Source organism: Macaca nemestrina, chromosome 19 (assembly GCF_043159975.1).
Source record: "Macaca nemestrina isolate mMacNem1 chromosome 19, mMacNem.hap1, whole genome shotgun sequence".
NCBI lineage: Eukaryota > Metazoa > Chordata > Mammalia > Primates > Cercopithecidae > Macaca > Macaca nemestrina.
In genome coordinates, this window is record NC_092143.1 from 23,765,821 (window position 1) to 23,778,014 (window position 12,194).

Consider the following 12,194-nt stretch of genomic DNA (forward strand, 5'->3'; position numbering starts at 1 on the left):
TAAATTCATTAGCTCTAATGCCAGAGTTCACATGGCAAACATCATCACAAAAACCAATCCACCTTTAACACTGACTTTACATCAAAGATTGGCATCTCTGCACTTAACAGTATTCTAGATTATAGGAAACATGGATTATGCCAGCCAGGGTTAACATTACATTTTTATAACTGGCTCTTGTCATTGACATTAGCAAATAAAGTCATAAAATGGGAACTTTAGAATCTCATACATAACAAAGCAAATGAATGTGTAACTCAGATAAAAAGAACATGTCTGTTAGAATAAAGCACAGATTGAGAGAAAGTTGTTAGAAGTTGAGAGAGATACCTTCATTTACTAAGAAACAGGTATGTAAAGCAGGAGCAGAAGCAGGGTCAGAGCCAGAGTGATCAGCATCAGACCGAGCGGAAACGACAGGTGCAGCAACTTGCAGAGGAAAAGAGAAGAAATAAAGAGGAGAGAATTGAAGTACAGCAGTTTCTGAAAAAAAGCTTAGTATTAGTGAAGAATGAAAAACAAAGTTGGCAAAACATAGAGAATGTAGAACTGAAACGATGTTTTCATCAGAAGGGCATGATCATTAAAGATTACATCAGAAAAATGATATATTTTATTGAACAGTAATCACGATATAGTTCAAATTCCTCTTAAAGTCAAAATCTAATATTCTGATGAATGTATTCACTAATGCAAAACATAGCTCTAAAACAACTAAAGCCATCATGAAAAAAATGACATTAAAAATTAACCAAAATGTTATTCAATTTTTAAAATGTATCACATAATGAAAAAGCTTTATGTTGGTCTTCACATTGTCAGTTACATTTTTCTAATAGTTTATTCTCTGACATTATGTGTAAATTATTTTTAAATTTTCAAACCAATATTCACTGAGATCATTTCAACTTTTTACGCTTATTTTATGAAAACTCAATTTAAAATATCCCAACTTGCAAAGAATGTATATACCATGTTTAACTCTTGTTAAAAGAATACTAACAGGTTCACTCATTGGACTTTTTAAAAAAAATTATTTCACAAATGCTCCCTATACTAAAAAAGAAACTTGTGAATTTTATAATTCTTATAGAGGTACCGATTCAATCCCTAACCCCCTAAAAAAGTTATGTTGCCAAGAAAGTGTTTCAGTTTAAATTATCATATGAAAAAGCAAAAGGACCGTATGGCACACACATTCTACAACTGGAGGTCAATGTTAAGATTTAGAGGTCACCATTTGACACTTCCTTCCTATGGCGAAATTACCATATGTCATGCACAAGCATCTTCAAATTAATCCCTCTCCTTTCTTCTGTCATTGAACAGCAATAGGTTTGGGCTCCTGAACAGATTAAGCATTGTCTGCTGAATGATATGTTTGCTTTTCATGCAGTGAAGTTCTTTTGTGACAACAGAACAGCTGCATGAAAACAACATTTTCATAATTTCCACACGAATGCATCATAATGTCAATCAGGCACGTGTGAGGTAAACAGCAGAACGAAAAGAAGTCTATGAAAAGTAACACAAAAAGCAACTCTAACTCCATAAACCCTTAGAAGCACGTCTTGCACAAATGAAAGTTTCATCTGGGAAATTATAATTCTTTATTATTTTAAGAGATCTGATTTTTGCTCCTTATGAAATTAAAATTATTTTACAATGTTATACTTATGAAAGAAATAGAGCTGCTTTTAATTCTATATTTCATAGGATCTACAAACTCCATTACAAATTAATCTTGCAAAGAAATCCCAAACATTTCTATATTCCATGGAATACTTTTATTTTTTATCATTTTTAATTACAAATTCAGTGATTATGACTTATAAATTATTCATCCTCCATGCAAAACATTGGTAAGCCTTGGCAGCCAGGAGTAAATTTGCAGGTTTTAATTTTTGTTCTACCAAAATGTTTCTCTGGTGGCTTCAGTTAGGACTTTTCTATAATTTCACTTTTTCAAAAATGGGGAGAAATTGTTAGCCCTGGAAAGGCTGTGTTAATTTTGCATGGTTTTACTCTTAATTCTGAAAGGACAATAGAATGAGAGGGTGAGGAAATTCAATACAAATAAATAAAAGTTTAGGATTGAGTGGTCATTACCCTAACACAGGTCAAATAAGTGGTGGGATTAATGATTCCTGTAAGGAATAAGTATAAAAGGAAACTAGAAATGTTACTGGCAGAAATGCTAGAATAAGCATATGTCCTAATAGAATATTGTTTAACATACATAACTATTATTAAGGAAAGAAAAAAACCGATTCTGGATATTATATTTTTGAAGTGATATTTAAATGATATTTCATTTAGACAAAAAGGCATTTACACTCATCCTTTAATAAATTTTATGGGCACTAAAATTCAAGAAAAATATTGTAATAGAAATCAAGGATCAGATTTACCATGCTTTAAATGTCTCTGCATCTCCACCAAAAAATACTTTATTCACACTACCTCACAACCGAAATCGCAAAATCTAGAGCACTTTCAAAATTCATCAGGAAATCAAACTCTGCTACAGCTTTCACAACTATCTACATAAGAAAAATCAGCAATTAGCAGAAAAAATTATTACTTCCAAGATAAAAAGCTCAAGATTTAATAAATTATAAATCTGAAGTTTCATGGGGCACTGAATATGGAAGATTTATACCATAAAACATAATCAAGCATTTGATTTCTTAACAGAGAAGCTGCTACGTCACCTATCAATTTGCTGCTCTTATTAAGGATTAGCAAAACATAAGGGAAAACAGTTTTAGCACAGTTTCAACATAGTGACAGAACTAACAAAGTTCTATTACTTTATCTGAGCCTCTTCAACTGCTTAGTCTCATAAGAAAAGACAGGTGAAGATAAACAAACATGTGGGAGAACATGTATATGCACACATCTGCCCTGGCTTCCCCTTACACAGCACATACATACCCAATATTATAACGTCCCTAGATTCTGCTTTTCAACAGGAATATTTCAATTTTTAATTGAAATTTGATTCTAAACTCCATTTGAATTTGATTCTAAACTACTCCCATTGTGATAACAATATTTATAGGACAGAAAGTTAACATACTTCGGGTGGTAAGTGCTCCATACATACTGGTCTAAATCACATTATCTTCCTAACACATATACACAAGTAGCCCTTTTCAATACATTTTTCAGAGAAAAAAAGTTTTAAGTACAAAAAAAGCAATGCTTTAAAAAGTAAGTTTTTTTCAAAGCTTAATACTAAAAAAAGAATAAAATTATTTAATGATGAGTCCTTTTAAAGTATTTCATGGTAATCATGATGTCACGGGGAGGGTGGGTGAGGGGAGAGAAGAAGAAAGAGAAGAAAGAGATGAAAGAGAAAACATGAAAAAATTAGAAATTAAGAAATGTTGTAGAATTAACCACCATGTACTTAACATAAAGGCATTTGGCACTGAGTCTGCATCTAGTCCAGATGTTATAAAGCAACATTTGGCTTTTTGTAAGTTTTCCTTTGTGTCAATACTTTTATGTTGTAGGTAGATGGCATTTTAGCCATCTTTTAAATCAACATGAAACATTTGGATAAATCATTAATTCAGCTTTCATTGCCTCTTTTTTAATGCCTGACTTTTTGAGGTACAAAATTAGATAATGCAACAACCTGTTTCATTATGCATAATGTATCATATCTCCATGCTTCACAGAATTGCCATAATTAATACACTAACTTCGCTATGAATGCAATATTGGCAAGAAAACTCTAATTCTCCTTTCAATTCCTTTTGTTATCTGAAAAATTCCCATTCGATATTTCCTAATGCCAAAAAGATTACAAAAAGCTATACCAATACATTTAACTATTAACATGACTAGAAGATTAGAAAACAAATACCTTAGTAATGAATGATCAAAAAAAAAACTTCCTCTTTAAAGAAAGGAAGCCTCCAACCTCGTACGTGTAGTAATCATAAAGACTATGCCTTAGAGCCCCATTACAATGTTATCCTTTAGCATCGTACCACCAGACCCAGAACGGTGCCTCATTAAATTAATTTGCAAAATATGTCCAATAAGCTAGAGCTATTTTGTTATAATACAAGAAGGCACTATGTTTTAATTCTGCATATTTTAATATGTCCAATAGAATTGGCAGCTCATGCAACATAAAGAGCAATAACGTAAGCACACTTTTAATGAGTATTAAAAAGCTCATTTTGAATACAGGATTCCCCTGCCCCATCCCCAAGTATGGCTTCTGACAGGAAACCATTTTCAAACATGTTAACTATTTCTTACAGCATTTACTTTCCTATCACTAAATAATATGCTAATCCTGCAATTCTTGCTTTACCAAATCTAAACATTAGCTATTGGTTTCCACCAATACTGTGGAAGATGATTTAACTTTGCCAAACCATATCTGGTAACCAATCTCCTTTCCTTTACTTCCAATATAAATATATATACTATCTATATATTAGATTTTTCTATTATATAGATATATATTTTTATGATATATAGCTCTATATGATCATTTATATAGAGAGATAAATATCTCTCTATGATAATCATTGATATATACAGATAAATATCTCTATCTCTATGGAAATCATGTTCAATGTTGACTCAAATAGCTTACTAAGATCATACTTCTTTCCTTGGACACCTTGCTGGGGATTTTTACGAATTTAAAAATTATATTTTCTCCCCATTCGCCTTCTTTTCTATGTACCTATTTCTTCTAAGTTAAACCCCTCAACAGCTTCTCAATGATTTTCCACAGAGCAGTGTCATTTTCCCATGAACCATCTCTTTGGAAGCCATCTCACAGCCCTGCTCATATCTGCCACATGGCTGCCATCCTGAGACTTTCCTTCACTGTCATCCTTCACTGATGACCATGTTGGGTCATAAGTGCTCCCTGCAGTGCTCCCCTCAATGGCTTCACCAGTTCCTGAGCCCCATGTTTTATTTTTCCTTGGTTTACTCCTTTATTTTGATGGAGCACATCTTGCAAAACTTTGCTGAGAAAAGGATATAGTAATAGTAATTTTTTAAGACTATGAGTATCTGAAATTGCCATTATTCTGCCTTTTATTTGACTGACAGTTTGCATTCAGGAGTCTAAAAATGCAAAAATTGTCTTTTTTTTTTTTTGGAGACAGGGTCTTGCTCTGTCACCCAGGCTGGAGTGTAGTGGTGTGATCACAGCTCACTGCAGCTTCAACCAACCAGTCTCAAGCCATCTTCCCAACCTCAGCATCCTGAGTAGCTGGGACTACAGGTGCACACCATCACACCCAGGTAATTTCTGTAGTTTTGTTTGTTTGTTTGTTTTGAGATGGAGTTTCACTCTTGTTGCCCAGGCTGGAGTGCAATGGCATGGTCTCGGCTCACCACAACCTCCGCCTCCTGGGTTCAAGCGATTCTCCTGCCTCAGCCTCCTGAGTAGTTGGGATCATAGGTGTGCACCACCAAACCCAGCTAATTTTGTATTTTTAGTAGAGATGGGGTTTCTCCATGTTGGTTAGGCTGGTCTCAAACTCCAGACCTCAGGTGATCTGCCCACCTTGATCTCCCAAAGTACCAGGATTATAGGCGTGAACCACCGTGCCTGGCCTGTATTTTTTTTTTGTAGAGATGGGGTTTTGCCATGTCACCCAGGCTAGTCTCAAACCCTTGGATTCAAGCAATCTGCCTACCTTAGCCTCCCAAATTGCTAGGACTAAAGGCATGAGCCACCACGCTCCACCTTTCTTCCACATTTTTAAGAAACACACACACATCTCCTGACCAATCTCCGTCGTCCTCTCTTTAGCTTAGGGTTACTATTAAGAAGGCCAATAACATTTTTACTCCTTATATGTAACTAATGAAACTGTTAAAGTTGGTCCAAATGTTACAAGAAACCATACAGAGAAAATGAACATCATATAAGTACTATGATCATGAAACAGAGATGTGTTTGGAAACTAATGACAAAAGCAATTACATTAGCAGCTATGATAATTTCAAATATACTACTTACACAATGTTAAAGTTTTGGTGGTATTGGTGTTTCTGGACACAGCATTTCATAAACAAATTCCTAACCTAAAAAGTCACTGCAGAGTTCTTGGGCAATATGGGCATAATTGTTTGGGTCAGTTGTTGTAGGCAATAAATGAAAAACACAGAGGAAAGTGCATGGTATGTACTAAGTAAATATATTTCGTCATGTTATAAATTCATTAATACCACTCATCATGGTGCTGATACAAACAATATATGAAAACCTTATTCAAGTGATCGACTCATTAATAATCTAGACCCTCTCCATTAGATAGGAAACCACCAACTGAACACATATAGAAGCTATATAGAAATGCAACGTCCAAACATTCTTAGGGAGGAAAAAAAAAGGTATCCTTAAAACAGCATAAAAGAAGAACACAAAAAACTAGGGCAATAGGGCAGTACAAAGGTGCAGGCAGCAGAAACGTAAGGACTTACCAGAGCAGAATGAATTAGCAGCCCAAGATGGCACGCTGACAAACAACAGGTACACAAGACAACACATGAAGGTGCTCATAATGTTTAAAAAATACAGGCATACTACTTCACCTGTAGATCACCACTGGATTATATCAGAAGTGCAATAAACACAGGTGTGATGAAAATTTTACCTTGGCCTATAACTCAAATCAAAAAGTCAAAAAACAGACAAAGTTTCTGTAAAAGGTTTCCCTCATTACTAATACACAAAATAAGCCAATGAGTTCTCTAAGACCAAGAACGATGGGGAGAGAATTCATTATTGTAAAAGACAAATTTATAACATAAACACTAACTTGAATTCGGTATATGAAGGCTATTAAAATTTTCTACTTCACTGAACACTAAATAAGTGACAATTACTATATGTCAGTATTGGGCTAAGCACACAAAAACACACAAAGATTAGACAAAGTGTCTGCCCTCAAGGCACTCATTATCTAGAAAAGCATATAATAACCAATTAAAATATTATCATAAATTGCACTCCTGTGCATTTCCTCCAATAGACATAATAAGCACCGTGAGGGCAGAGATTTGTCAGCCCTTATAGCCTCAGCACCAATATTGACATATTGACTCCAGAAACATAAAGAGAAGGTTATCTATAGATTCATTCATTCAGTAAATATTTGCTGAGCTCCTTCTATGTATCAGCCACTGTTCCAAGCTCGTGGGATAAATCACTAAACAAAGCAGAAAAAAAAAATGTCCCTACCCTTTGAGCTTCCACAGCAAATCAAGGGTGTACACCAATTTAAAAAAATAAAGGCACAGAAGGTCAAACACACAAAAATTTAAGGGATTCTCAGATCCATTCCTTAATATGATATATGGACTCTATGTTAAGTACTGTTTATTTCTCTATAAATCCTGGAAAAGAATAGTGATTAAACTATTGGTTAATTTATGTAACTCTTTCCTGAGATAATTTAACAACGACTACCTCTTACTTCTAAGGTTAGACATCCTAAATTGAACTCATTTCTGAAAAATAAAGTTGCGAAGAACATAACATAATCTTAAACTTTACATTGCTTAAACTTGCTTGGGCACCTCCCACTGAGTAAAGATGCAACTACTAAACATAAAAATATGGTCACAATCAAGATAACACAAGAGACACAGACCAGAGACTTATGTCATGAGATTAATGAATAGAGAGAAATACAGTACATTAGAACGTTGAACAGTTAGGCACAGAGGCTTACACCTGTAATCGCAGCACTTTGGGAGGTTGGGGTGGGAGGATCACTTGAGCCCAGGAGTTCGAAACCAGGCTGGGCAATATGGTGAAACTCCATTTCTACAAAAAATTTAAAATTAACTGGGCATGGTGGCCTTTGACTATAGTCCCAGCTATTCAGGAAGTCAAGGCTGCGGTAAGCCATGACCAGACTGCAGTCCAGCCTGGACAACAGAGTGAGACTCTGTCTCAAAGGAAAAAAAAAAGTAGAAAATCATAAAGCCATGAGCAGACTTAGGGCTATATTTGCCATGAATGAAAGTGTGGTTATTTGATATCTCTGATCTCTTTTTCTCAAGTAGCATGTTTCATAAACCGCAAAATTGAGTGTCAAACAAAAAAAATAATAATAAACTGTATAAAAAAAAGTAGACAACTGATGGTAAATGTTAATTATTGACAAACACTGAATTAACAAGTCTACTGTTAGGCAAAATAAACCTCTTGTGAAGATACTACTTTCCAATGAAGTGCCCTAATATTGGTTATGGAAAATTATATAAGCTGAACTATCTAAACTATCTTTATTATCAAACCCAAATATCTATGAAAGTTCCAATCCCCAGCTGAAGTCTTTACTTCATAAAGATTATTTGGCAGCTGAACAAGTATTAGCCAACATGTAAGTGACAACTTATTGAAAAGACGCATATTCATGTTTGCAATACAACTTAAAGACATCGTGAATCGATGTGCACAGTAGAGGAAGTCAGGAAATAAAAAACACAAGAAGAAAATATTTAAAAGCAAACCAAGCTAAGAAAAGCCAGAGTAGAAAAATGAAGAAATAATGCTCTAACTGCTGAAACCTTAGAGAACTCAGAGCCCTTTGTATCTCTTACCACTTCCAACCGTAAATTGGTTATTTATGTTCATGTTATCAACTAGATACATACTACTCAAGAGAGTATACGTCAGACCAACCTCTCTAACCTCCCTAACAGAGTTGTTAGGAGACAAAAAGAACTTAATAAATATTTTTGAGAAAACAATTACACTATATATTAATTCCAATACTAAAATAGAAAGTGAGCTTCATAATGGTATTCTAAAGTATTTTACTATGCAGCTCTCTCTCAGTAGGAACTGCTGGCCTTCATTTACTTTAGAAGAAAAGCATATGTGCTTTCCAAATGAAAATTCCTAACTCTATTGCCTTAAATAAATGCTTTTTTTAAAAAAGACCCAATTTTCAAAACCTTCTTCACTGCTCTCAAAACTTAATGCTTTTCTGAGAGAAGCAATAATAAAGTATTCCAACTTCAAAATCTTCAGACTTGACCAGGTGAGCAAATCTAACACCATCATGGTGGTGAATATATAATGCATCATGACAATGTCACAAATTATATGAGAATGTTTCTATCTACTATGATTACAGAGAAGGAAAAATGTAATTCAAGAAGAATCACCAACTGCTAAGAATCATAATGAAGATGATGAGGAGGATAACAAATAATATCTCTAACAGAAGTCAAACTTAAATGAATCGTCCCGCCACTGATTTGTTGAGTATATCCTGGAAAATATTTCCAATGAATTTGGAAAAATAAAACATATACTATTGCAGAAAAAGCACAGGATCTAGAGTCTAAAAGCACTGGCTGTGTCCTAATCATACTACTATTACCAAGAATACATTAAACAAGTCCCTTGCCAATATGAGCCTGTTTCCATTTTTACCAGTAATAACACTCTAAAAATATCACAACTCCATATATACAAATAATTTTTACTTTCTAAAAAAATAGATATTTGGAACATTTTTAAATAAAGGGAGGCCGGGCGCGGTGGCTCAAGCCTGTAATCCCAGTACTTTGGGAGGCCGAGGCGGGTGGATCACGAAGTCAGGAGATCGAGACCATCCTGGCTAACATGGTGAAACCCCGTCTCTACTAAAAATACAAAAAACTAGCCGGGAGTGGTGGCGGGCGCCTGTAGTCCCAGCTACTCGGAGGCTGAGGCAGGAGAATGGCGTAAACCCGGGAGGCGGAGCTTGCAGTGAGCCGAGATCGCGCCACTGCACTCCAGCCTGGGTGACACAGCGAGACTCCGTCTCAAAAAAAAAAAAAAAAAAAAAAAAGGAAAGGAACTTCCACTTCTGGCAAAGATGGAGCAACAAGAAACAGATTCGCAATCCAGCCCAAAACAACCAAAAACAGACAAACAAAAAGATGAAATGTATAAAACAATGGTTTTCAAGCCACTGGGCATCATGCAATGAAGGACCGAGAGATGGGAGACAAGCAACGTGAGCCCTATGACCCTATGATTACCCCAGCTTATTGCCTTAAGAGAGTTCCTAGGTGAAGCTACGTGGAAAACAAAGTGAGCAGCCCAGCAGTTTCCCTGAGTTCGGGAGACAAAGCTGAGAGTCTCAGGAAATCAGGCCAGCTAGAATTCAATGGACAGAGAGAAGGGAGCTGCAAAGATCAAAGTTCTTCAGAGGATCTCCCTCAAGTATTCAGCAGAACACCAATCAGTACATGTCTGTAAAGAAACTACTCCAGGTGGGGGGAAAATGTCTAAAGGACCAGAAACAGTGCCTGCTCCCAAGAGCCTAAATGGAAAACCTCATAATTCACAGGACATTGGCTATTCTGGAAGGTTTGGCCTCAGTAATGGGGAGTAATTCATCTTAGAGCACTGCTCCAAATCCACCTAACAAGTCATAAAAGCAAGACCAGGAAAGAAAAAGAAACTGTTTCCACATGACATAACTGCATCCCATAACACAGCTCAAGATTTTTAAGAACACAAAAGTGTCCAGTACCCAAACAGGTAAAATTCAAACATCTTCCATCTAATCTAAGATTATCAAACATGCAAGGAGGCAGGAAAGCACAGTCCACAAGGAGGAGAAGAATTAATTTAAACCAACCCAGAACTGACAGAGCTATCAAAATTATCAGTGAAGGGTGCTAAAACATTTATTATAACTGCAATCCGTGTATTCAAAGCAGTTAGGTAGAGACAAGGAAAACAAAAATTTTAAGACCCAAATCAAAATTCTGTGGACACATATAACAATGTCTGAGATTTAAAGTGCATTGGATGACAGTCGGGCATGGTCACTCATGCCTGGAATCCCAGCACTTTGGGGGGCCAAGACGGGGAAAGTTGCTGGAGCCTGGGGGTTCAAGACCAACCTAGGCAACACAGCAAGACACTGTCTCTATAAAAAATAAACAAATAAATTTTTAAAGTGTGCTGGATGGGACCAATGGCATATTACACATTGCTGAGAAAAAACTAATAAACTTGAAGATGTTGCAATAGAAACTATCTCAATCAAAACACAGAGAGGACGAATAATCCAGAAATAAAAAGCACCGTGATAGGTGAAACAACTTCAATCAGCCTAATGTACATGTAATTTGAGTCCCTTAGAGAGAGGAGAGAGGAAAGGGCAGAATGAATATTTGAAGAAATAATTATGGAAAATTTTTCAAAATTAATAAACTTCATGAACCCCAACCACAAGAAACATGAAGAACACTACACTGAAGAACCACATAATCAAACTGCTCAAAACCAGTGATCAATAGAAAATCGTAAAAGCACCAAGATTAGTAATGTTACAGTTAGAGGAACAAAGATAAGAATGCCATCAGATCTTGTTAGAACTAATGCAAACAAGAAGACAGCAGAATATCATCTTCAAAGTATTGAAAGATATAAAAAGTCAACCTGGAATTCTATACCAGAAAAAAAAATAAAAAGCTTTCAAAAATGTAGACAAACAAAGATGTTTTCAAATGTACAAAAACCTGAAGAGCAGATCCTCACTAAAAGAAAGCTTAGCATGTGGGGCTTAAAACCTAGACGATGGGTTGACAGGTGCAGCAAAACAACATGGCACATGTGTACCCACATAGCAAGCCTGCATGTTCAGCACATGGATCCCAGAACTTAAAGTAAATAAATAAATAGATACATACACACACAAAGAAAGCTTAAAGTAAGCTTAAAGTAAGTCCTTTTGTTAGAAGAAGAATTATACCAGACAAAAATCCTACACAAAGGAATGTAGAATACCAAAAAAGGTAACTACATGGATAAATATGTATTTTTCGCTATTTCAGTCTCTTTAAAATATAATTACTATTAAACACAAATCATAAGAATAATTTGTGAGGTTTATAACATATATAAAAGTAAAATACAGGACAACAGTAGCATAAAGACCAGGAGATGACAAATGCTAATATAATAAGGTTTAACATTTATATTAAATGTTAAATAGTATAATACCACTTGAATGTACACTGTGATAACTGAGACATAGACTACAGACTCTAAAAAAACTACTAAAATAATAAAATTAAAAATTAGCTTATAAACCATAAAGGAGATAAAATGGAATCATACAAAATTTTATTAGTCTAAAAGACAGCAGAAAAAGAAAAAGAACAAAAAATAAACTCAA

General features: G+C 35.1%; 1 protein-coding gene across 7 annotated transcripts in view; it reads right to left on the minus strand.

Annotated features, from left to right (window-relative positions):
- Window positions 1-12,194, minus strand: part of LOC105477091 (WD repeat domain 7) — a 388,969-nt gene that overhangs the window by 259,101 nt on the left and 117,674 nt on the right. For 4 of the 7 annotated variants that reach the window (XM_071085280.1, XM_071085278.1, XM_071085281.1 and 1 more), the window contains exon 17: window positions 331-429. The exons of the other annotated variants lie outside the window; for them this stretch is intronic. In XM_071085280.1, coding sequence (XP_070941381.1) covers window positions 331-429 — 99 coding nt within the window. The remainder of the gene's footprint in view (window positions 1-330; window positions 430-12,194) is intronic. 7 annotated transcript variants of the gene reach the window in all.